Source organism: Salminus brasiliensis, chromosome 1 (assembly GCF_030463535.1).
Source record: "Salminus brasiliensis chromosome 1, fSalBra1.hap2, whole genome shotgun sequence".
In the NCBI taxonomy this organism is placed as follows: Eukaryota; Metazoa; Chordata; class Actinopteri; order Characiformes; family Bryconidae; genus Salminus; species Salminus brasiliensis.
In genome coordinates, this window is record NC_132878.1 from 55,787,859 (window position 1) to 55,815,759 (window position 27,901).

Here is a 27,901-nt window from a genome sequence, read left to right on the forward strand (position 1 = left end):
ATATATATATATATATATATATATATATATATATATATATATATATACAGTGGGGAAAAAGTATTAAGTCAGTCACCAATTGTGCAAGTTATCCCACTTAAAAAGATGAGAGAGGTCTGTAATTGACATCATAGGTAGACCTCAACTATGAGAGACAAAATGAGAAAAAAAAATCAGAAAATCATATTGTCTGATTTTTAAAGAATTTGTTTGAAAATAATGGTGGAAAATAAGTATTTGGTCAATAACAGAAGTTCATCTCAATACTTTGTTATATATCCTTTGTTGGCAATGACAGAGGTCAAACGCTTTCTGTAAGTCTTCACAAGGTAGGCACACACCATTGCTGGTATGTTGGCCCATTCCTCCATGCAGATCTCCTCTAGAGCAGTGACGTTTTGGGGCTGTCGGTGGGCAACACAGACTTTCAACTCCCTTCAAAGGTTTTCTATGGGGTTGAGATCTGGAGACTGGCTAGGCCACTCCAGGACCTTGAAATGCTTCTTACGAAGCTACTCTTTTGTTGCCCTGGCAGTGTGCTTGGGATCATTGTCATGCTGAAAGACCCAGCCACGTTTCATATTCAATGTCCTTGCTGATGGAAGGAGGTTTGCACTCAAAATCTCACAATACATAAGTAAAATCTCACAATACACAATACACAACGAGTTGTGTTTGTACCAAACAGTTCTACTTTGGTTTCATCCATAAGACATTCTCCCAATACTCTTCCGGAATATCCAAATGCTCTCTAGCAAACTTCAGATGCGCCCGGATATGTACTGGCTTAAGCATGGAACACGTCTGGCACTGCAAGACCTGAGTCCCTGGCGGCGTAGTGTGTTCTCTCTGAGATGAACAGTGTGCAGTGTGCTCTTGTGTGCAGCGATTTAGACAACAGAAGAAATCACTAATCATGGATAAAAACCAGTTTTTTTTTAACTAAACTAAAACTACAATCAATACTTATGTTACATATCAACGCCGTATTTGTTGCTAAATAAACATTGTTCAGTTGATCAAGTGGAGTAATATATACTTTTGAGCACAGCCAAGAATTCCTAAAAAAATGTATTCAGTCATTTTGTAGATTTCAGTGGTTGTCCAAACAAATGACAAAAAGCCTAATAATAACGTAAGTCTCAAAAAAGTGTTTTTGGTATCTCAGACTGCTCGCCAGCAGCATTAAAATGTTCCAAATTCCAAATTGTTACCCGAAGATTTTATAAATGGTTTAAAAGCATTGAGTGCTCCCAAGAACAGCGTTATTTCAAAGACAATTTGTCAGGATGTTAGTCAGCGCAGTCAGGATGGCCGAGCGGTCTAAGGCGCTGCGTTCAGGTCGCAGTCTCCCCTGGAGGCGTGGGTTCGAATCCCACTTCTGACAGCATAAATCTTTATTGTTTCTGTGCCTTTAAAACAACAGGAGGAGAGAAAACATACACAAATAAGCTCTATTTAGGAGCCAAGCTTTTAATTTAGTACAAGAAGATCAGACACAGCGGTGCTATTGCAGCTTTTAAACACTGTGTCCACTCAAAACTTTATTGTTTCTTATATATATGCTACATTTAAACTATTTTGCCGAAAAACAGCCCCAAAGCATGTTGTTTCCACCCCCATGCCTCTCAGTGGTGTTTTTGGGATGCAACTCAGCATTCTTGCATCTTGCATCTTGAGATTTGAGTTTTTAACAAAAAGTTCTATTTTGGTTTCATCTGGCCACATGATATTCCCCCAATCCTCTTCTGGATCATCCATATGCTCTCTGGCAAACTTCAGACAGGCCTGGACATGTACTGGCTTAAGCAGGGGGACATGCCTGGCATTGCAGAATTTGAATCCCTCTCTGTGTAGTGTGTTACTGATGGTAACCTTTCTTACTTTGGTGCCAGCTCTCTGCAGGTCATTCATCAGGTCCCTCCATGTAGTTCTGGGATTTTTGTTCATCGCTCTCATGATCATTTTGACCCCACAGGGTCAAACTAAAGAATATCATTTGTCTTTTATATCTTCCATTTTCTTAAAATTGCTCCCACAATTGATTTATTCACACCAACTTGCTTGCCTATTGTAGATTCACTCTTCCCAGCCTGGTACAGGTCTACAATTTTCTTCCTGGTGTCCTTCGACAGCTTAACATAGTTAAGTTCAAAGTCTGACTGTTTGAGGCTGTGGACAGGTGTCTTTTATACAGATAACAAGGTCACACAGGTGCCGTTAATACAGGTATACAGCTTCTGAGCAATGATGTTACCTAGGAGCCAAGGTACAGGAAAGGAGCACAAAAAAGTATTTCTAGTTCAGACAAAACCTTCAATTCACAGAAACACCTTCAATTACTTATCAAAGTTGCAAACTAAGCAAGAAAATGTGCTGTAATTTTTCAGCTTCACTTAAAACACCACATCTGTTTTCCACACTGCAATGATCATTACAAAATAGAATGACTATGATTACAGATAGTAAAGGTTAGAAGACAGAATCATGCCAAAATCCATCCTCAGTCAGATTAGGCCACCTATTAAGCCTAGATTTATACTTTATCTTTCGTGACACACTGCAGAACCCACAATCAATGGGGGCACAAAAAGGGGTTCCACACTAGTACCCATACAAGGTCAGCCACCTACTGGCCAGATCAGCCATCTACTGTCTTTTTTGTCTGAATTATGAGATTCAGTTCAACTGAAAGGCATTTTTAAGTCATTAGATTTCATATTGTACTTCATTTCTGCTGACATACCAGCTGATCTAGTGATTTGAAGTAATTATGCAGCGGAGTGTAATAAACAAATCACTACTCCAGGTTAATACCTGAAACTGAATTGGGCCTGTTTCTTTTTTAGGGGGAATTCTTGATAAAAAGTAGATGGCAGCCAGTCAACAGTGGAAAAGAGCTACTGCTCCTCACACCCTCATGGCAATACATGTTTGGAGCAATAGATAATTGCTGGATTACAAACAAATTACAAAAAAAGTCAAGGCAGCCCTATAAACGTTATTAGTTTAAAGCATTTATCACTTAAATAACAAAATAATATTTCCTGCTCTTACATGCCCACAACAGGTATATCCAGATAGACTTTCATTAAATGCAATCATATGGATTGGTTAGAACTCCTTGAAAAGCCTATGGTCCTCAGTAGAAACCGAGTAATAATAAAAAATATATACTAATATACTTAATAATGAGTTCACATGAACTTCCATTAATTCTGTAAGACTGAAATAGCCGAAGAGACACAACTAAATGCATACAGTCATGCAAAAACAATCAGGACACCCCATTAAATATTTAATTTTTTTATAAAGAAATATAGACATATTTATACTTGATCTCCTTTTAAACAACATTTGAAAATAAAGGTGATGTAGCTGCATAATCTCTGCCAAAGCAATGATAAAACAATTAGAATAGATCTAGATCTAGAATTGATCTAGCAAAGATGCCAATTCCTACTGAACACAAAGGTTAGGACACCCTATGCTCCAAGTGGGCAATTTGGGCAAGGTTTCAAGTAGGTAAAGCAAATGTATTATCTGGACCTGGCTTTTCCACCAAAGTGGCAAAATATGTTTCTGTGAGATAATGTACCAAGACAAAGGAATATTAGCTAAATTCACTGATTTTTACAAAAGATACATTCTTTGCATGAGCCTGTTTAGCTTTCGAGATGGGTATCAGTTAGTGGAAACTGAATAGCTTCAGATTAATCCAGATACTGTTATGAACATACAGCATTGCCTTTGAGCATCTAAGATCATTCATCACAGAGAGACATGAGAAACAGGATGCTTTTAGCCAAGTACAACCTCATCCCTAAGTGTCCTAATTAGGGTTTCATGCACATGCAGTACACACACACACACACACACACACAGATCATTAAAGACACAGGCTTGTAAAGTGTGTTGAGCATGACTATTGTTTCACTGGAAACAATCACCTTTTTCTAGCTATTGTAATGCAAATATGGGTTTAAAATTACAGCACCTACATTTTGCTAATCCTCGAAGAATGCAACGGTTGTGCAATGTAATATGAGAAGATGATTGTACAGCACTGCCAAAAACAGCCTTTACAGCATATGGAACATTTAAAAGGCAAGTTGCACGACAAGGTTCATGGCTCATCTACTGATTTTCAGCATTTAGATTCGGTACTCTTTAGCACAGCACTGAATTGATTAGTGCTTCAATAGTACTTGAAGCCTAGTAGCAGTAATTTGTTTTATAACTAAAGTGATTAGTTGATATTTATTTTTTAAATTCACAAATAGGAATGCTAAAGTGTCTGTGCTGTATAATAATCCTCGGTTTAATATCATTTTTGTATATTGGTTTGCTTGCTCTTCATGTGTGTAAACATAAAATTTAAAACAGTGATTAAATCCAGAAAGGACAGTGACCAATACAACTGCAGCTTGTCGAGGAGGTTCTTAGTAATTAGGCCTGACGTGCCTATGGAGGCAGCAGCGGCTAAGCCCAGGTGTCAGCGTTCACGTGTGGGCCAAAGAATTAGGTCTCCTGCTGAGAAAGTGATGCTTCTTGGGGCCACAGGTTACCATACTGTAAGATAACTTCTCTCTATCTATCTATCTATCTATCTATCTATCTATCTATCTATCTATCTATCTATCTATCTATCTATCTGTCTGTCTGCCTGTCTGTCTGTCTGTCTGTCTATCTATCTGTCTGTCTGTCTGTCTGTCTATTCAGTTTTTGTTTTTTACTTTCATTGCTGACAAATGTGCAAAAGCATACACACACAGCTTGTCTAGCCATTGTAGAGAAGACAATTCAATATAAATATATATAAATAGATCGAATTGTAGAAAAAATATATACATAATGTTAGTTTATGTATGTCTATCTAGTGTCTATCTATCCACTGATGTGTAATAAAAATTTCTATCTGTGAAATTATTTGTGCATTTCACTTTGACTACTGAGAAGCCAGAGAATTTGAAAGGAATTCAGGAAGAGGGTTTGTCTTGGAGAGGAAAACAGAGGAGAGTGTTCGTCAGGACGTCAGCTGCAGATCCTCTGACTCAGGGGTGGCCTCCTAGGGTCTTGCAACACATGACTCATAATAAAATAAATCTGCCAGCTCATTTCTCCTAGCCAAGCTCCTTATGACATACACGCAGATGGTGGGACAAGAGTTTACCCATGGTATGTGTAATGATTCTTCGCAGGAAGGGGGCTTATTGGTGAATAAACATTTCACCCCCCTTCTCCGTACCCATTACCACTAAAGACTTTACATCTGTTTGTTTGGAGTGCTCTTGCAAGCTGCAGGTGCCTGATAAGAAAGACATCAACACATTACTGGCATTGAGAAATATTTACACAAAGTCAGTACTTAACAACAAGCTGTTTCCTACTGTTTTGACTATGTATGTATATGTTCCCCCTAAATGGCTGATCACACCTAATTAACCAATACAATACATTTATAAGCTTCTCTAAAAAATACATTTATAAGCTTCTCTTGTCTGTTTTATCGAGACACCTGACTAATGTTCTTAGGTGAGACAAAATCAAGACATTTTCTTATGTCATGTCAAAATCCTAACATTTACTTTATAGGCTGCTACATATGTGAACTGTGAAATACAGTGGTGAGACAATGCCATGCAACCCAGATATCAAACGACTCATGGCCCAGTTCAGGCCCACACTTACATTTTCATCCAACCCACCTCCCACTGTGCAATGGCAACAAAGACATAGTCTAAATCTGGGTGCTGGAACACAGCCGCACCCACATTTTACATTAGGCTGTATGTGTGCCACATGTGACTCAAAGTTCAAATGCCATGACCTAAGATAAATGTGATGGCTACAGTTGGGCCAGTTTTGGGCCACAAAATACACTTGACAAAATAACCTGAAATGACCACAATCATGTGTTATCTGGGAATCAGACTAATTGCTTTATTTAAACATTGTGGCAACAAGAGTTAACATTGTATGTTCCTTGGAATTGCCAGTGGTTTCAGGCTTGCATTGCCCACTCCTATATCTAACTAGTTTGCACCATTTAGGTGTTGGATTGTTATGTTCCATCTGTTACCAGTTTATTATTTAATGTAATTTTTATTGTCTTTGTTGTACAGGGTATTTATGTCTCTAATGGGATTGTTAATTAAGTCTCACAGATGAATGCTATTTGGAATGACTACTTACTGTTTTCTTCTTACAGTCATGTAAAAATGAAGTCGTCTGGATAAGAGAGTAGTTTATCCACTAACCAGCATCTGGGCCACCCACCGGGTTAACAAGATCATCCTGATCAGCCTCTACACTGCCTTCTCTGTTCTGTGCTAGATGTGTTCCAGCAGCGCTGGAGTTATTGATATTATTGTTTAAGCCAGTGTTCCTCATGTGTTGTCCTGAAGGAGCTAGATCACACCTGATTTAATCCAGGACTGACTGTTAACTGATAATTCAAATCAAATGTTTTAGACCAGCAAAAATACTTAGCATTTCCATGGTCTATCACAGCTAAATTTGAGCAACCAGGCAAATGTCTTACATGTGATTCTTTGTAAATAAGCACAAATTATACTTGTTGTGTCTAGTGGCTTGTAAATGAGAGGTATGTGAATGCATGTGAAAATTCAGGCCACATCTTATGTATGGCAGTAATGGGTGCAAATCATTGTGTTTGACTTGTGCCTGGCATGAAGGAATCAAAGTTCCAGCAGTTTCCAGTGTGAGTGTAATTAATCCACCCTGGCTTCAAGAGCTGTACACACAGCTACTCTTCATGAACTGAATAACATGTTTGGGAAAAGACAACATACTCCTCAATCAACTCTGGAGCTTTGGGTAGCTCACTTGTATAGGAATTGCCAGTGCAATAACACATTTAACCAATGAATAACTGAGCAGCCAATTGTCTAGTCCTTAATGGTAAAATAAAGCCCTACAGGTGTTTGCCTTCTTGACCCTTCAGAAATGTTAGTAAGCTAGTTGTTTATGTATAAACATAATTAATTGGAGTGCAGTGCCATTGTGTTCTATGAGGATCAAAAATGTCTGAAAAAAATGAAAACTGTAATTTGAGTTCTGTGCAATGTTTTAGAAGGGAAGCCACTTTAGCTTTACTTGTCATAAGTTCTCAACACCTGATGCCTACCGTCATTAGTTCACAAGACTTGTAATTGGACCTGCATGCCAAGTTTGTCTCCTCTTTATGCAATGGTCTATGTCTTATCATGTGTGCAAAGCCTCAGCAGATTTTGATGCAATCAGGGTGATTAGTGGAGCTTTTCGTTCTATCCTTAGCTTCCCAAGGCCCCGATTAGCAGGTAGGCCCTCAGTTGGAGGAGGGCTTTTGAACTGGCAGTTTACTGCAGCTTCTGCTTTACTCCCAACTCACTCTATGTGGAGTCAGTTTGGAGGAGCCATTGCACCTCTATGGATGGTTTCTCTAATTACTTTTCTTTCTTTCCCAGCTGAAACACTATAGTTCTTGACATGGTGAGTATTTTAGTTATGTATTAGCCTTTATTTTAGATTTGTGAAGTCCATGTTCACAGATGTTGGCAGTATTTGATGTCTTTTTGACAGCTTTTCTGAATAATTGCCTTTGCCGACTTTTGCTTTGCAGTGTCTCTAGGAATAGTAGTGACTTCAGTGAAGCTGCTTTCAACATTTTAGTAAATTATAAAAACACACTGGTTGAAACTGGAGTGATTGTACAGTAAATGTGAGAATCTGATTTCAAGTGCAAGGAATGTTTAGTGTAAGTTAGAATTTTACCTTATAATAGTTTAATTTTGCTAGCAATGATTTTTTTTCTTTTTTTTTTCTGAAAACAACTCAGAACGTCAGAACCTCAGAACAGTCATTTGAAAGTATGCAATGTGCATTCACAAAGATTTAAGAAAGCAGCCAGCTTATTTTAGCATCTGTTACTTATACAGCTTGCACCCCATACACCACTGACATCACTGCTGTTGTTTTGGGAAACATAATGGCTTTCTTACGATTTGTGTTTTTTGTTGACAATACTCAATGTGTCATTGCTTCCATCAAAAGCACAAATCAGATCAGGCTTGTTGGTAATTGGAAGTGAATGTGACATCTTCACCCTTGCCAGATAGGAGGATGTGGTTTTTGAATTTCCTCAGTTCACCCTTTGGCTGCCAGTCCACCTGGAGGCAAGATTGGATAATCTGGAAGTGTATATAATGTCTATATATATATATATATATATATATATATATATATATATATATATATATATACACATTATGTCTACATATATATATATGTCTACATAATGTCTACATATATATAGAATGTCTATGTTTTTGTGTATGTGTATGTAAATTAGTAGGATAGACCTTTGAGAAAATGACTTTTGAGAATATTATGGAAGGAGTGCCTCATGATACTTCATGTACCAGTCCAATAATGGATGCAGCAGCACAGTGTATGATATGAACTGTGTTTAGTGTTAAAACCAAATAGCTTATTGATATAGTGACACTATTTATTAAACCAGAAATCCATTGTCTTTTCAAAGCTAAACTTAATATTTCACTTAAAACCTATAATGGTGCACTTGCCAATGTTAAATTAATATATATATATATATATATATATATATATATATATATATATATATATATATATATATACACTCTTTACATATATTTAACTTTCTATCAACATTTATTGTTCATTGAAGTAAAAAAGATACAAGCTTCCTGTTGAACAGACTGTTGTCAGAAATATGTTTATCTACACGTTCAATATATTTTGCGGCTTACATAATTTCCTTGTTAAGCAGTGTGGTGTGCCTTTTTGACCCCTCGGGTTGTTACCTGTGCACATCCATTTTTTCTTCGCAACTGTAGATAAGCTCTTTACTTTAAGTCAGACAAAGCTCCATGTCCGTCCTTTCTATCCCTTGTTACTTGTAGTCTAATGCTTGTTTGCTGTTTAGTGTGGCTGTAACTTAAAGATCAAGTGTCAGGTAATGCGTACTGTGTCTTGATTTGCTTGTAGAATTAATTTAATGAATTTGTTTTGATTAGGAATTTGCTGTAGATTGGTGATTTTCAGCCATGACTTTAAAAGAATGTGTTAGATTGGGATTTGATATGCTGCATTGAGAAAAGACTTCATCTTAAACATGTTTTCTATTACCGTGTAATATAGTATCTTGCAAAAATAATAGTGTATAATATAGTGTCTTGAAAAATCTAACAGCATTAGCATAATTCACTTAATGTTTATTTAAATTACATTTTAACACAAATCAGCATAAATTGTGACACACCTTTCTATGATGTTATGAGATACAATTAATATTTTTGTAAGTGCTACTACACTTATATAGACCTACAGACTTATGCAAGCATTTGTGCTCCCCAGTTGAATTACGTATTAAGTAAATAAGCTGAGTAAATAAGTTCACATGAGCTCATTGCTCAACAGTAACGTACTACTGCACTTTATTAAGCATAATTATTGTGTATTTGCTGAATTCAACATATAGGGGGAAAAACATTAGATGTGGTGTGTATGAATGTATTGGCACATTAAATAGGTTAAATAATGTTCGAAAATGAATAGGAATCATGTCTAAAATGTGCAGTTTTTTATATTTAAGTTTGCATCCTTTAGAGACTTTTTTCCACTTATAAATACACATATATAGGAAGCTAAGCCAATAATGACCAATCATCACCTTATTTTACTTTCTATCTTTGGAATACTACAAATAGAACTTAAGAGTGTTGTATTTTGGTCCTATCACCTATAATCCTATACTGTCCAAACTTTAACCTTACTTAACATTAACCTTGCTGGTGTGATTAAGAAGAGTGAGTTCTCATGTACTTTAATATACTGTTTCCATTTAAAAGTATTACATCTTAGATGCTCTGAAAGATTAACAAAAATACTGTCAGGTACATGCATTATCTGTTGTATTCAGTGAGCATATATACTATTCCATTAGAAAATAGTATATACCATCAGGTCAAACATTCTGTTGATAAACACTAGCTTCTTGCTACCATCTTTTTCAGCAAAGAATGAAGGAGAAGAGATTGACTGTTTGTGGACCGCCAAGCCACAGGTGTGTTGGAGGAAACTAACACCTACAGCCCTGTTCTGACAGCTGGCCTTTTGGCCTCTAGCCAGAATGGCCTCACATAAGCGCAGCTTCCAGTGCTTTGATGCCATTGTGGACAGCTGCCCTCACAAGCCCTCTTTTCCTGTCAGTCATCATTTTGGAGCACCTCAAAGAAGCTCTCATAACTCAACACGCCTGGAGCCAGTGGAGGATCATGTATGCTACCTGTGTGCCGAACATCAGCAGGCCAAACTGATGACCTCTGAGGCCTCAGGGATTCAGTCTACTTCATGGTATCAGCCCCAAAGCCAGCAGAACCAGTATGCACACAAGAGGCCCTCAAGACCAGATGGAGAATCTGTTGAGGATGCAACACACCACCATCACCACCACCACAGGCACTCCAAAAAGATTGTGCTTGTTAAGAATAGTGACCCATCCGTTCAGAAGACCATTGTGCTACACCGCAGGACAGTGCGGAGCCTTGGTGTGTTTTTGGATGATGTATCTGAACTCATGCAGTGTCTCATCAGGAAGGTGTACACACTGGAAGGCCACAAGGTAAGGTCTAAATGTTAAACTATGTGGGTTAGTTGTATGTCAATTTCCTCTTTATTTCACAAAAGGCTAACAGCAACACCTATTTTAGAAGAATAGGGAAAAGCTTACAGACAATGCGAATTAGTTAAATGATTTGTTTATTGCAAAATGTTTCTTTTTTTGGTCATATTTTTTGGAGTCTGCTGTAGATAACAGTTGAGGAAAATCTCATATGCAATTATGTCATGCATACATCTAATTAGGACTGAAGTACAAGACAACTCACTGTAATACAGAGGCCTCTTGTGGTGAAAGCTGGGAACATGTATTGACTATTCTGTTCTGTGATTGTACCGAAGCTTCATATCTGTCTTCTTTATTCACCTAGACCCATTTAACATTACTAGTGAATTGTAAACTATAAATTCACTTGATTTCAATTTTTAAATGAGTGGTGTAATTGACCACATTTTACAGAGCCATTTACTTTAGGCACACACCAAAGAGACCCTGCCTGCATCAAAACAATTCAGGTGTTAAACGGGTTTATAGCTGATATTTAAAAAAAAAAGTTGAACTTGGTTTTGTATCATGCTCACAAAAGATGTAAATACTGTGAATGATCAAAGGTGTGACTGGTGGCATGACATAGTGGCTTAACTTTGACATACAGTTTAACTTTGTTTGAATTGCTTGACATGACAACCCAAAAAAAACAGGACAACCCAAAAAAGACTCCAGGTAGTAAAATGCATGTTTCCACATGGCTGGAAAAAATGGGACTAACCTCTTAACACTCCAAAGCTTATTATTATTCAGTAACTATAGGGACTTCTGTACAAACTGGTGGGGCCATTCTTTGGTAATAGATATTTAAAATAATATTTTTATAGGGTTTTTAGGAGCTAAAATAAGATATCACAGATATGTAAAGTGTCTGTCTAGTAATGAAAAAGTCGATTATACCCTCAGCTGATGATTTACATTTATAATATGAGTATCACAAGAAATAGTCTTACTGGGACAGAGCAGTGGAAGAGAAGCAGGCAGTTTATACAACAAGACAAGCCATTACCATTACACACATTCCAGTAAACACACACAATAATAATAATATACACAATTTGATGTGCCAATAGATATATCTGCTTTGATAGTGAGTGGGATGTTGGAAAAAAAGTTATTTTCCTTTAAGTTGGTTTCTTAGCTTAGAGCGTGTCTGGAGCTCATCCAGGCTTTTCCTGCTCAACAGAACTGAACTGCCCAGGCCTTGCTGGTTTTGCTTAACACTGCTGGCTTTTGTGGGTCTGGTCCAGGCACATCCTTTTAGCTCTGCCACAGGCATGTACTTCCCAGAGAAAACATGCTGTAAGGCAGCACACACCCCTCCATGGGGACCTTGCTGATACAGAGATGCCACTGGGAATGCCACAAGGACAGCACTGCAGCACGTCCTACAAGCACTAGAGCTAAGACTTTGTTGTCAGCAGTTAAAAAGTTGAACTTCTAAGAGAACAAGAGAAATAACAGAATCAAGTGGAACAGTCAGCAAAACATGTGGTGTCCGAGATACAGCACAGTACAGTCTCCAGTTGTTCAATAGTGTAGCTTATATTTACACAAGTGACATAACTGGCTCCTTGTAGTAATACAGTAGTAAATGCAGTAATGTTATTACTTAAACTATGTGTGTTCTGTATTCAACAGCACACAGTGAAGGACTAGTAGCATCTCTTATTATTTTGTAAAGATCATGTGTATCCTTAAGATAAAGTTCAGTTTGTGAGAATTTAAATAGAAGACTTTTCACTCTCAGTAAATGTCAGCTTGCTAAGGATTGCCTGAACATGATCTCATGTGTCACTGGTTTGTTTCATCTGCTGCATGTGTCATCTCCTCTACTATCTTTTGAGTGACTTCCTCCTACATTGTTCTAGTCGGAAGCAATCGGGATATTCCTTCACCGGTATTTTTTTTTACATTGTAGTGATGTTCCAGCACCCTGCGAATAACTATTAATCTTACTCAAATCAGAGCTATTTTGAACCAACAGAAACAGGTCAATGGCTTGAAAACACATAGTTTGAGATGCTCAGAAATGTATCTTTAACAGTTCCCATTAATAATCTTGAAACTCTGAAAATGAAAAGTTTTAAAGAACTGCAATGCAAGCATATTTGGCATGAAGCTGGCATTGTATTAAGGATTGGAGTGTCATTTTTGATATTTCGTCATGCTTAAGGGCTCTAAATCTGCTCTTTGTTAAGGAATAGAAGTTATTCTGTTCATTATTCATGGAATTAAATGTATTGCCACAAAACCTTCTTTTTCTGCCTTTTACATCATTTAAAATGTTTTAGTTTAGAATATGCATGTTTAATATGACAAATTGATGCTGATTTATTTTTCATGGTCTATTCAGCATGAGGTTCTGACAATGTAAAAGAAAATTGTTTTAAAATTTTTATGTCAAAATTAAACACTGGTAGGTTGTGTGCATGATGTGTAGCATATTTTGAAAGTAGTGGTCAAAAATACTCTACTATACATAAAGTAAAATATGATGGCAGTTTTTGTGAGAATCAGTTTGTTTATAACAAAAATGTTGTGTGTTTTTTTTTTCCAGATTGACAGCATTCAGAGTCTCTTGCAGTGCCCCAGTATCTTGGTTTGTGTGGGCCGTGAACCATTTCACCCATTGTTGTTGGACAACTTCCGGAAACATTCTGACAATAAACTTCCAAAGCTTATCCTAAAGTCTCGCTCCAGTGCCTGTAATGAAGAACAAGGATTTAAAAATGGTATGCTGCTGTTTTTGTTTAGATTTCTGAATTTATATTTATTTATATATTTTTGATACATTTGTAGATGTTTAATCACAATAATGAATGGATGGATTGAAGAATGTGTCCTCAAGCAACATAAAGTGCAGTAAACCAAATTAATCATTTTCAGCCTAACAAATACAGTTAGTTATATAACAAGACAGTTGTTATATAATTTACACTATTGTATAGTACCCTCATAATTACATTTATTTTAATTTTATATTTATAGTAAATTTCGGACTTGAAACCAAGAAAACCATCATCCATCCAAGAGCATATTCAAGCGACAAATCAGCCAGGCACGCCATGTCATCGGAAAAGTCCTTTCCAAACGTTGTTCCACCATTTCATGCTGGTCCTTTTTCTCAAAAAAGAGAAAGTGTGATGGACGATGACATTGAAAAGCGGGTTCTGGTCAATAAGGATGGTAGCTTGTCAATGGAGATGAAAGTGCGATTTCGACTGCTAAATGATGAGACATTGCACTGGTCCACAGAGATAAAAAAGTCTTCAAGCACATTGAATGAATCCATCACAGGGTACAATGATGCCTACCATCTTCAACATGCCAATACTGAGAGTTGCTCAGAGGCAGAGTCCATTTCTGAAGCTGAAAATACCAAATTTCACCAAAAGCATTTGGAGGAGACTCACTGTCAGCACTGCTGTACTCACTGCCAGGAGTATGACATTTGGAAAAATCCAATTCTTGGTGAACAAGGACCTGTAAGACACATCAGATCATCAAGTTCAAGTGCATCCTCACACAAAATAGTCTGCCAAAAGGCATCGGTTGACAGCATGTGCACTATGTCTAGTGAGGAATATACAGAGCATGTAGTAGAAAATGCAACTTGCTTTCAGCAGACCGTTGAGGGGGAGTGTGATACCACAGTTGAATATTGTACCATCAGTCGTTGCTGCAGTCGCAGTGAAGTATGTTCAGTGTCTTCAAAGAAGGCTTACACTGAAGAGAAATGTGGAAAAAGTGAGAATAGTCATGCACTTGATGACAATGACAACAATAAACATGAAAGTACATCTACTATTCCTATTAAGAATGCTCAAAAAGACCAGGTGAGTGTCCACATTACCCAGGTCTCAGTGGAAGAAAACAGGACTGTATCTGTTGAAAGTATTTCCTCACAAGTCTTGGCATCCCTAAAAGAGGATCAGGATGAAGAAGAAATTGATGGCCCTCCAAGTCACTCAAGAGCATCCCTGAGTAACAACCAAGGGGACGATGAAGAAACTAGAGATGCTGTTTCAAGCCCACATTCCATCACACCCTGTAAGTCACCGGCATCTCCGAAACAACGCTTATCACCCAGGCCACCAAGTAAATCCTCGGGTTCCTCAGCAAAATCTAGATCAAGACAATGTCAATATCAAAAATCAAAAGATATGAATGTGACTGTTGAAAATGAGGCATCTGAATGCAGTACATTAGAGACAAGCACTCAAACCAATGAAATGTTCTTACATGAAACTGATATGCAAGAAATAGCAAATGAAAAGAAGAAAGCTCGAAGCTCTCCATCAACGATACCAAAACCAGAAAATGATAATGGAGATGTTACAGCAGAACATGCTGAGAACAAAGAACGATCTTCAAGTGCCATGTCCAACAAATCAAATGCCTCTGGAAAATCACATAAATCCAAAGTGAACGTAGTATCGGAACAGGAACACACCGATAGCAAAAACAATATTGAGGAGAGAACAGCAAGTGCCATGTCAACTAAATCAAATATCTCAGCAAGATCAATGCAGTCTGAACTTTCAGATGTTTCACATAAAGAAACAAAGGAAGCTGAATCACAAATAGAAGAAAGAGTCCAAAGTGCCATGTCTAATGCTTCTATAAGATCAAAACAGTCAAGACTTTCAGAAATGGCAGCTGATGACTTTGTTGATGACCAAATAGAAGAGAGAGTTCCAAGTGCATTGTCAACAATTTCAGCTAGATCACATACATCAAGCACATCAGAGCTGGAAATATTAGAGCTGAAAACAGATGGGAGTATGGAAATAGATGAAAGATCTCCTAGCAACATGTCTCTAAAATCTAATGCTTCTGCACAATCAAAGAAATCCTGTTTTTCAGAAGTAACTCCTGTAGTACTTGAAGACACTGAGTCACAAGAAAGAGTACCAAGCACTATGTCAACAAAATCGAATGCATCAGCAACATCCAAGAAATCACACAAATCACGAGGAACACCAGCAGACACAATGAGAACAAGTGATAGAGAGTTAGAGGAACGGGTACCAAGTGCCATGTCTGCAAAATCTAATATATCTGTGAGATCCAGAAATTCCAACATTTCAGAAGTAGCCCCTGCAGATGAAGATTCAGAAGAACATTTTGAGCGGAAAGCTGAAAGTGCCATGTCGCATACCTCTGGAGGATCTAGAATGTCAAATTTTATTGCAGAGGAAGACTCACAAGATAATGAGGCAAGAGAAGATGAACAAAACACAGATGCAAGATCTACAAAGTCAAATACTTCTACAAGGACAAATAAATCAAGGGTTTCATCAGTAGCCCCCAAAGAAGCAGATGAAGAATTAGAGAAAAGAGTCTCAAGTTCTATGTCTTCTAAATCTGTTACTTCTGAAAGATCAGAGAAATACAAGATGGTCTCAAAGTGTAATGAAACAGTGGAAAAAATAGAACAGAGACCACAAGAAAGACCTCCAAGTGCTATGTCCTCTAAGTCCCATGCTTCTGAAAGATCTAAGAAGTCTAAAAGCTCAGTGGCTGCAGCAGATGAATCAGCAGACATTGAAGACAAAACTGAAGAACGAGCTCCCAGTGCTATGTCTACAAAATCAAATACCTCTACAAAAACAAACAAGTCAAAAGTATCAGAATATGTTGCAGATATTGCAGAGGAACAAGCTACAGAACGATCTATAAGTGCAATGTCATCCATATCTAATGCCTCTACAAAATCAAATAAGTCAAAAGTATCAGAATATGTTGCAGATATTGCAAAGGAACAAGCTACAGAACGATCTACAAGTGCACTGTCCTCTATATCTAATGCATCTATAAAATCAAAGAAGTCAAAAGCGTCAGAATATGTTTCAGATATTGCTGAGGAACAGGCTACAGAACGATCTACAAGTGCAATGTCCTCCATATCTAATGCTTCTACAAAATCAAAGAAGTCAAAAGTATCAGAATATGTTGCAGATATTGCAGAGGAACAAGCTACAGAACGATCTACAAGTGCACTGTCCTCTATATCTAATGCATCTATAAAATCAAAGAAGTCAAAAACGTCAGAATATGTTTCAGATATTGCTGAGGAACAGGCTACAGAACGATCTACAAGTGCACTGTCCTCTATATCTAATGCATCTATAAAATCAAAGAAGTCAAAAGCGTCAGAATATGTTTCAGATATTGCTGAGGAACAGGCTACAGAACGATCTACAAGTGCAATGTCCTCCATATCTAATGCTTCTACAAAATCAAAAAAGTCAAACATTTCAATTTTGACTAATGAAGATCCAATACGATTAGACAGCCAAACCAATCTCAGACCACAGAGTACACTGTCAATTAAATCTAACACTTCAGAAAGATCTACAAAATCAAGAGTTTCAGAAATCATGAACAAGGATAACGCCAAAGCCTTAGAAGATCAAATAGACCAACGGCCTCTAAGCTCAATGTCAGCTAATTCCAATGCTTCAGGAAAGTCAAATATTGTCAAAGCAGATGAAGCTCTTTGTGCTGAAAAGAAAGATTCAACTGATGTGTCTGTAAAATCCAATCATTCTGTGAAATCAAAAAACTCTGGGAATACTGAGAATGTGGAACGTGTGGCAAGCGCTTTGTCAACAAAATCTAACAAGTCTGCAAAATCTGATGCATCTGTGAAGTCTACCAAATCAAAATCACCAAAGGATGCTTCTGAAAATTTTGAACAGTGGAACAGGACACCTAGTGCTTTGTCCTCCAAGTCCAATGTTTCAACAAGATCTAATTTAATTTCAGAAGTTTTAGAGATTGCAACTACTGACACTGCAGAGGCATGCAATGACAAAGAAGACAGAACTCCAAGTGCAGCCTCAGCCAAATCGAACACCTCTGTACAATCTAAGAAGTCAACTGTTTCAGAATCTGCCTCTACAAAAACTGAGACATCAAAAAAAGGGGGAAAAGTGGCACAATCTGAAAAACGAAATATTGTAGAAGCAACAGTTGAAGAATCAGGAGAGAGAGCAGCAAGTGTTGTATCTGCAAAGTCCAACACCTCTGTAAAATGTAAGAAGTCAGTCATTTCTGTTGCACAATGTGAAAATGTGGATGCTGAAACATGTCAAACTGATGAAAGATCACTAAGTGCATTATCAGTAAAAACCAATTCTTCTAAAAGATCTATAACTTCAAAAACATCAGAGGTTTCCAGGCAGCACATTGGTGATGAAGATAAGGAAGAACGGGCACAGAGTAGCATGTCTTGTCAATCTAACAAATCAAAAGTTTCAGAACATAATATTAAAGAGTGCACCAAGAGAGAGAGAGCACCAAGCACATCATCAGCAAAATCCTATGTTTCTGCAAGATCTAATATGTCAGAAGTATCAAAAGAAGCACATAAGAAAACTGAAATCACCGGTGAGGATGGAGAAGAGGATGGAATTGCAAGAGCATTGTCTCCTTGTTCTTTGTCAGTAAGATCTGATGCTTCTGCAAAATCTAAAAACTCCAAATTATCAGAACTTGGGCCTGAGAATCCAACAATTGAGGATCAAGGGAAGATTGAGGGATCTTCAAGTGCACCGTCACCCACATCGAACATATCTGCAAGATCTAAGAAGTCTGAATTATCAGAAATTGTAATTGATGAATCCCCAGATGGAGATCAGACTGAATTGTCAGCAAAACACCAGAAATCAAATACCTCAACAAGATCTAAGACGCCTAAAGGTTCAGACCAGAGTTTAAAAGCACAAGAGGAGAGATCTCCAAGTGCACTGTCTGCTAAATCCAACACTTCAGCCACATCAAAGAAGTCAGAATTGTCTGATGGACAATCTGAACAAGTGGAATTACAAGAAGAAGAAGTGGATGGAAGAACTTCTATGAAAACACAAAGTGTGATGTCTCCTAAATCCAATGTGTCCTCCACATCGACAAAGTTAAAGGCTTCAGCTTTGGCTGTTGAGCAGACTACTGAGTTTAAAGATTGTAATGAGAGGTCTGCTAGTGCTCAGTCAAGTGGATCTATCAAATCTAAGAAATCCCAAAATTCACAGGTGGGAGCTGCACAGAAGGAGTGCGGTAATGAAATGAACCCCAATGTACTCTCAATCCAAGCAAACACTTCTGAAATACTTAAAAATAACATCTCAGCAGTTGACATGCTTGTCGTAAGATCAAAAAGTCCAGTGTCTGCCAAATCTAACTCCTCTGCAAAATCTAAAGAATCTGTAAGATCTATGAAAACAAAAACATCCAAAGTTAAAGAAGAGAGGGAAAACTCTGAAAATACTACATGTAACAATGCAGAAATTAGTGATACAAGAGCTACAAGCCCTGTTAAGTGTGTCTGTGGGGGCTTGATTAAATCAAAACCTGCAACAGAAATATCTGCAAATAAGGCTAATAGTGAGGAGAGGTCTGCTAGTGCTTTATCTAAAAAATCTGATATATCGGTAAAGTCTAAAACCAGTTCAGTTGCCAGCACTTCTGAAAGAGATCATACCCCGGCAAGTCCTTCAGTTTCCATTGGAATTGTGGAGGATTATGATGCTGAAAATATTGAAGAGGAAAATAGTGTGTCTGGGACAACAACCCCTGTTCCACACATGAAATCAGAAAAAGATTTTTGTTGCACAGACTCCTCCAAAAAAATAGACAACGCAAATCAAGAAGACATGCAAACACCATGTGACAGATCTAAAAGTTCATTGTCAGCAAAGACAAATGGTTCAAACAGGTCCCAGAAGTCTGAAAGTGCTCGTAACAACTCTGCCCAGCCAGTGCCAGAGACTGTATGTGAGATGGCAAGCAATGATTCTGAAACAAAAAGCACTAAGGAACTTAAATCATCTCCAACCAAAGATGTACGGCCATCCAGTAAGGCCTCCAGTATCTCCCGGTCTAAAGAGAAAAAACCTTTGTCAGTGACTGACCGACCAAAAAGTAATATGTCCAATGCATCCTCTTATCTGGAAGTAAAAGGACAAAAGAGTAATTCCAAAAGTGACCTTGGAAATGTGCAGTCAAAAAAGCCCAATAATACAAGAAACACACCCACTAAAAAGGACGAAAAAGATATAACCTCCGAGAATTGTCTCAGTCCTGGCCCATCAAAATCCCTAAACAAATCTAAAAAGCCTGTTATTCTCCTTGGTGGCTCTGATGATAGTGTATTGTCTCAGTCTGTTTCAGAACAATTAAATGAAAATGTAAAGTATTTGAATACTGCAGGAGATGTATATGAGAGGACAAACGCATCTGATAAGACTTGTAGCGGCCCTCCAGATGTCATTGATTATGATAGACCTGTCAGTGACAAAACAAGTGAAAAAAGCAGTAAATGCAGAAACAGGAAAGGGAGCAGCTCTTCACAACAGAAGGCAGATGATGAGTTTTCTGAGTTAGTTCCATCTAACTTACCAAATGCATCTCCAACTGAAGTAGTGAATGAATGGTTGAATAAAATTCCCCTGGACAGTGCTTTATATGACGTTGGTGATGAATTCCATGAAAACTGTGAAGAACTAGAAACAATGAACAGAGTAAGTGAGTCAACATCAAATGCAGGAGAGAATGAAACTGAAGGAGATGTCCATGTCGGTGTGCTTGAAGCACAAACTGAGAAGGAAGCACAACTGGTAACAGAAGAAACTGATAATAGCAAGGAAAAGGATGATGATGTTAAACAAAAGACTCACAAAGACCTTGCTGATGTTAGAAACAACCAATCTTGTCCTGAAAAAGAGGATGTCCCAAAAAGTTTTCATTCTTCAGTCCAGGTTATGAGAGTTTTGCTGAGCCCTAAACTTGATAGGTGCAACAGTTTACCAGAGGTATCTACTGTATATGGACAAAAACTCAGCACCTCAGCAAGAGGACTCTTAGATTGCCTCGTAAATCTTCAGCTGATTGATTTTGATCCCAATGATGTAAACGGCAAAGCTGAAAAATACAAGGACCTCATGAACATACTTCAATCCCTATGGCTTAGTGACCCTTCTGAGAAGATGACTGTCACACAGAAAGGCAAATCCAAAAATCAGCAATCAGTGGATGATGAACTAAAGGCCAAATCATCCTCAGGGGTCGATGTAAGCAGTGGCTCATCTGGCTCTGGAAAGAGCAGTGTTAACGATAGCACCAAGGCTCAGAAATCCCAAACCAATACAGACGGTGAGGGCCTTGAAACACTGACAAAAGTACAAGAGGTTGATGAAACAGAAGGAGAGGAGGTTTTAGAAGTGGTAGACACAATATCTGATCCAGCGACACCAGATATTGCAAGTCGAGTCCAGTGGACTCCTGAGGATGAGGCAGAGGGTGCTGTTGAAGAAATATTAAAAGATAGCAACATTCCAAACTCAGATGATACAATTATGAGTAATGATAGCCCAAGAGATCCACTCGAAACTCCCTCCTCATCCAACACTGGAAATGATAGTAGTGCTAAACAAAATGAAGCTGAAACTGAACATCAAGAAGACACAAGTTCAGGAACCCCTCCATCTGTTCAGAGGGCTCAATTAACAAAAAAGCCTTCACAAGATCCTGACCCTGTTTGGGTGTTAAATCTGCTAAATAAACTTGAGAAACAGTTTATGACACATTATGTCAATGCAATGGCCGAATTTAAAGTACGCTGGAACTTAGATAACAATGAGCAGCTTGATGGCATGATACGTGAATTAAGGGATGAAGTCCATAAGAGGATACAATCAAGCATAGACAGAGAACTCAGGAAAATTCAGGGCCGTGCAGGAAGACCTAGACCACCGAAAGAAGCATTGTCCCGCGAGTCAACTGTTCAAACGGAGCAAAGGCGCAGACGTCTGAAAGTAATGGTCAATCAGTCTATGGATCCAGCAGCAAAAAGTGATGATGATTACACAGGTACAGGAACAGATTTTAGTGATCAGCGCAGTGATGATGAATACTGCCCATGTGACACATGCATGAAAAAGAAAATGGCATCAAGGCCTGTGTTACCTGTGGAGGTCTTAAATACTGCTCCAGTTATGATGGACTTTGACTTGAGAAAAATTCTCCAGCTTAAAAGAGAAGCTCCCACAAGTAACAAAGAGAGTATCATAGAGGAGACTGGGAATGTGGAGTTTACCACAGAGACTGAAGATGTGGCTGAAAATGTTGCGCTTGAGGTTTTGGAGGAAGAGGAGGAGGAGGAAGATAAACTGCATATTCAGCCTAAAGAAAAATCCTTAGAACAAGTCCAAAATAAGACCAATTCAACAAACCACAAAGGGATTGAAAAGAACACTGAAACTGAAAAACAAGACAACAATCAGGACACAACTGAATGTGAAACGGCTAGATCTGAGGCTGAAATTTCCATTGAAAATAAGACTGATGAGCAAGAACATGCGGGAGAAGTGGATACTGCTTATGATGAAACACCTGAGCAGGGTGAGACAGCTGAAACAGAAAATGTGGAGGCAGCCAAGGCTGATACAATAGCAGAAGAGGAAATCGCTGAGGGGGCACCAGCACATGAGGAAACAGTGGAGGCCACTGTGGCTGAAGTGGCAGAGAATAAGGAAAATGTTGATGATGAATTAGCAGAGGGAGAAAGGTCTGTGGAAGGTGAAACAGAGGGAGAAGAGCAACCTCTAGAAACTGAACCTCTGAAAGATGTAAATGAAGAAGATGAAACGATTAGTGATACTGCAGATGATGACAATACAGACAGAGATGAGACTGTAGCAGAGCTCAATCCAGTGGAGGAGGAACTTGCAAAGGATGGAGAGACCACTGATGATGCCATTACAGAAGACAGAGGAACAATGGATGAAAAGCTTGATGACACAAAGGAAGACACTGAAACAGATAATGCTAAAACAGTGGAACAGGAAGATACAACAGCAGATGGAGAGACATCTATGGCTGATATAGCAGAAGATGAAGAGAGGGCTAATGAAAGTTTAGAAAATAGAGACACAGCTGAGGATGAAACAACTGAAGATGGACAGATGTTAGGAGCTGAAATTGCAGAAGATAGAGAGGCAGCTGACAATGGAGCGGCAGATGGATTATCAAATCAAGAAGAAGTTGAAATTGAAGAAACAGTTGGAGCTGAAATGTCAGATGATGAAGAGAAAGCAGAAGCTGAAACAGAACATGGAGAAACAGCTGATGATCACACAGCTGATGATCAAACAAAATATGTAGAAACAGATGGAGCCGACATGGAAGAGGATGGAGAGAGTGCTGAAGCCGAAAAAGGAGCAGATGAAGACAGAACAGAAGAAGATGAAGAGGAAGCTAATGATGGAACAGCAGAAGATGAAGAAATATCTGTTGATGGAACAGCAGAAGATGGAGAGACAGCTGATGGTGAAACAGCAGAAGATGGAGAGACAGCTGATGGTGGAACAGCAGAAGATGGAGAGACAGCTGATGATGGAACAGCAGAAGATGGAGAGACAGTGGACGATGGAACAGCAGCAGAGGATGAGACAGCTGATTATGAAACAGCAGAAGATGGAGAGACAGCTGGTGATGGAACAGCAGAAGATGGAGAGACGGCTGATGAAACAGCAGAAAATACAGAGGCAGCTGATGGAACAGCAGAAGATGAAGAGACAGCTGATGATGGAACAGCAGAAGATGGGCAGACAGATGGTGATGCAACAGCAGAAGATGGAGAGACAGCTGATGATGGAACAGCAGAGGATGGGCAGACAGCTGATGATGGAACAGCAGAAGACGGAGGAGTATCTGTTGATGGAACAGCAGAAGATGGAGAGACCGCTGATGATGCAACAGGAAATGATGGAGGAGTATCTGTTGATGAAACAGCAGAAGATGAAGAGACAGCTGATGAAGGAACAGCAGAAGATGGAGAGACAGCTGATGATGCAACAGGAGAAGATGGGCAGACAGCTGATGATGGAACAGCAGAAGATGGAGAGACAGCTGATGATGGAACAGCAGAAGATGGGCAGACAGCTAATGATGGAAGAGCAGAAGATGGAGGAGTATCTGTTGATGAAACCGCAGAAGATGGAGAGACAGCTGATGAAGGAACAGCAGAAGATGGGCAGACAGCTGATGATGGAATAGCAGAAGATGGAGGAGTATCTGTTGATGGAACAGCAGAAGATGGAGAGACAGCTGATGATGCAACAGGAGAAGATGGAGGAGTATCTGTTGATGAAACAGCAGAAGATGGAGAGACAGCTGATGATGGAACTGCAGAAGATGGGCAGACAGCTGATGATGGAACAGCAGAAGATGGGCAGACAGCTGATGATGGAACAGCAGAAGATGGAGGAGTATCTGTTGATGGAACAGCAGAAGATGGGCAGACAGCTGATGATGGAACAGCAGAAGATGGAGAGACAGCTGATGATGGAACAGCAGAAGATGGAGAGACAGCTGATGATGGAACAGCAGAAGATGGGCAGACAGCTGATGATGGAACAGCAGACGATGGAACAGTCAATCATGGAGAGACAGCTGATGAAAGTTTAGAAAAAGAAGAGACAGCTGGTGACGCTGAGGAAACTGTTCAAAGAGACATGGATGAAAGTGACACTGCTGAAGGTGAGGAAGAAGGAAGAGAAGAAGCTGTTGTAAAAGGTAAGGATCAAACTGATAGCCCTTTGGCTAATTCCAGTATTGAAAATACTGAGGGTCATGATGAAGTAACTGAATTAAAAGCAGATGATGAGGCTGATGATGAAGATGCACCACTTAAGAATGAGGGTGATGTTGTTGTACGCAGCATTGATGACAACGCAAGTAACGAAGAAAGCAAAGAAGAGAATGCAGATGACATAAAAGCAGAAGAAAAGAGGAATTATTTAAATGAACATTTTGTAAATACTGGCGAATCAGCTGAAGGGGGAGATGAAGCTGAGGACGAAACTGAGCCAGATGTGGAAACAGATGATGGCGAGCAAGAGATTCCTGCTGTGCAACCTCCAGTGTGGTCAGGACGGGAAGAGGATCAAAGTGATGAAGCAACAATGGCATCATTCGATGCTGTAGTGAAAACATACACAGGCTCTGATGGAGACGGAGCAGAAGCTGATGTTGAAGATTCTGAAACAGAAGTGAACAATAAGTATGATGACGCTGAAAATGAGGATGAAGAGTCTGCCTCTAAAGACAGAAAACAAGCATCACCCAGCCCTGTGGAAAAGAATGAGGCTGAAAGTCATGCAAAACTATCAGATATTGCAGAGGACATTGATGAAGATGAGGAGCATGAGGAAACAACAGCACAAGATGGAACAATTAAAGATACCGACTGTGGGGAAGGATCAGTTAAAGATGTCCTGACAAGACAAATAACAAAGTCCTCCATGGAGTCTCAGCCAGGTTCTCTGGAAGAGGTTCTGGATGAGGAGACAAGAAGTCAGAAAGGTTTACATCACCTTACTGTCAAAGGCAACTGCATGTATCCCACTATAACCTCAGAGGAAGACACACAAGAAAAAAGTGACACAGAGTCTGTAGACAGACATGTTGCCACCCCTAAGAAAAGTGCTAATAAGTCTAGCAAAATGAAAGGCATCAAATGACACTGCTGATGACCATTTTCAGAATAATGCTTGCAAACATTGGTTTTAGTTACCAAAGACTGGATCCTGTGTATTATGCACTTTACAAATAACTGCTATGGTACTTGCACACATGCACAGCGCAAGCTATGTTGTTAAAAGGGAATAATTGCATCTTTAAAAAATAATGTGAAACAGAAGGGAATAGTTTTGTACTGTCCTGGAGCCTTAGCCTTTATTTATCATCACATCTAGGATATAGAAGTACAGTAATAGTCTCAGAAGTGTGAGTGTATGTGTGTGAACGTATTTTTGTCCACTTCATCATTATACTCTATGTGAAATTGTGGCATTACATCCTTTTGAGGCATTACATACCTGGTTTAAATGATAGCAAAAATAATAAGAATTGCAGGGCCACTAGAATTTTATTAATATGTATTTTTGTTTTGTTTGTTTTTATGTTTTCCTCACAGTAAGCATTTTGAAACTATCAAGGAATAGCTAAATAGACAATACAATAATTATGAAAAATGCTCTTTTAAATTAACATAATATAAAGTATATCAATACTTATATTTATAGTAAGTGGAGTTAAGAAGTAACAAGAAGTAACAAACATGGCTGAAGACCTTCCCCCCAAGTCTAGCGTCCAAAAACTCCACCTCCTTTTAAATCTCTAATTCCTAGCTCTACTTCTCAGAGAGAGGCAACTGGCTTCCCACCACAAAGCAGAAGCCACCTGAAATCAAGCCCAAATTCCTTCTTAGTTATCTCCCCTCTCTTCAGTTTTATCCCAAATCATCATATGCTGATGGCATGGTCCAAACTAACAACGTGTACACGAACCTTAACATATGTGTCAAGCCTGTTTTCACATCAGCATAAAACACACCATCATACTATAAATTGAAAAGCTACAATACTACAATAATGTGCTTGATGAAGAGTTTTGATAAAGAATGATGGGCATGAACAATCTGAATCCCACTTCAGAAGCCTTTAATTCTTAGGAAAATATGCCTTAGATGCTTTGCCACATGAACCGGTGCATAGTATTTCAACTTCATTCATAACCCTATCCTGAAGAAGGTTGCACATTATGAAGAAGACTATAACACACATTTTCCTTTTACAAACTAGGAGCCAAATAAGAAAATAAACAGTAATGCTGTGAAAGGAAGACAGATAAAGCATCACACACTGCATATGTATTCATTTTACTGTCATCTGTTTGCACCCTGCACATAATGACAATAAGGTCTGTATGCCCCCCCTCCCCACCACACCCTTCGAGATCAAGATTATTGTACTGTACCAGTACTGCTCTGGATTACCACCATTTCTGTGACTTGAATGTACAGATGCTCTCAATAAAACACATATAAGTTGACAGAAATTAAACAATAAAACACAAATTTGCCCTCGTTTTTGGTTTGTTTCAACACTTATAATAGGTCTTTTGAGCAAGCCATAGAAGACCCAGTTTTGGTCCATAATAGAGATTCAAGACATTTAAGAGAACAAAATATATTGTCATAGACACTGCAAACAGGCAGGAGACACAATAGACACTATTAAGTGTTAATTAACTATTAAGACAGTTAAAAACCATACAACAGTATAGCCATAGTTAAACTAGAGACATTATATATACATGTGATAAAAAAAAAACAAAAGTAGTTAAAGACAAGTAAAAAGGTAGCTTAGTAAACCTGGTAAGACTTCTAAGGGTCAAAAAACCCTTCACCAAATGTAAAGGTTCTGTACCAATGTAATGGCTCTTTACAGTCACACATCTCTATTACAAACATAGGTTTTTATGGAACCAAAAGTGCATCTTCTATGGTTACGCTCAAAGAATCCTTAGAATCACATCTTTATAAGAGTGCAAAAAGTCTGAATGTTACATTCATTACACTGTACAAATCACATCATTTAATTATTATGACTTATTATTATTATTTATGAGCAGCTAAACTGAGATCAGCAGTGATGGCACAAAGGATTTACAAACATGAATCTGTTCATAATCCTTACCTAGTTTACTGTGTAACCTACTTATAGTCTTGATAACCTATATCCTTACCAAACGCACACATCACAAAACCCCAAAAATTGCATTCTTAGCAGTTTGCATTTGTATGTGTTAACAGATTATACAATAATACCTTAAGTTCCTCACTTCATTCCAATTTACAGTACATTGCTATATTAATGAATGCATTCATATTAATTATTATTATATTTATTATTATTATTATTATTATTATTATTATTATTAATATTATTATTATTATTATTATTAGTAGTAGTAGTAGTATTCAATTCATTATTACTGCCACACAAGTCTCTAGCCCTGTACGTATATTGCAGTCTGATACAGTGTGTCCATTCCTATCACTCTGTCCTTGATTTTTCTGACACTATATATTTCACAGGTTTTAAATAAGGGAGTAATTACTTCAAGAGAACACGTTATTTCTGAACCTTCGATAGATCATAGTGTGACATCTATGACAAAATAAAAAATGCTCCCCCAAAATATTGAAAGAGAAAATCAGCAAACTATTAATAATATGCCCCACCTCATCCATCAGCCAGAGTCCCCCTAGTTAAGAGTCAATTCCCAGCTATTGCGACACCTCAAGCATTTTTTTTTGTTCCCTATCTTGGTTGCCTT

At 38.4% G+C, this 27,901-nt stretch overlaps 1 protein-coding gene and 1 non-coding gene across 2 annotated transcripts; both read left to right on the forward strand.

Annotated features, from left to right (window-relative positions):
* Positions 1-1,304: 1,304 nt before the first annotated feature.
* On the forward strand, positions 1,305-1,387 carry trnal-cag (transfer RNA leucine (anticodon CAG)). Its single transcript has one exon. It is a non-coding gene; the product is annotated as a tRNA-Leu (tRNA).
* Positions 1,388-10,103: 8,716 nt separating this feature from the next.
* Positions 10,104-25,499, forward strand: rp1l1b (rp1 like 1b). Its single transcript, XM_072674346.1, has 5 exons — positions 10,104-10,666; positions 13,272-13,446; positions 13,703-14,854; positions 18,167-18,775; positions 19,412-25,499. The coding sequence occupies exons 1-5, from the start codon at positions 10,175-10,177 to the stop codon at positions 25,237-25,239; spliced, it is 8,256 nt and encodes a 2,751-aa protein (XP_072530447.1). The 5' UTR covers positions 10,104-10,174; the 3' UTR covers positions 25,240-25,499.
* Positions 25,500-27,901: the final 2,402 nt, after the last annotated feature.

Excerpts from the sequence above, each read along its gene's own strand:
- rp1l1b (XM_072674346.1), top strand. The coding sequence starts at position 10,175 with ATGGCCTCACATAAGCGCAGCTTCCAGTGCTTTGATGCCATTGTGGAC. Across the intron at positions 10,667-13,271 it reads ACACACTGGAAGGCCACAAG|ATTGACAGCATTCAGAGTCT; the intron begins GTAAGGTCTAAA and ends TTTTTTTTCCAG. Across the intron at positions 13,447-13,702 it reads AGAACAAGGATTTAAAAATG|TAAATTTCGGACTTGAAACC; the intron begins GTATGCTGCTGT and ends TTATATTTATAG.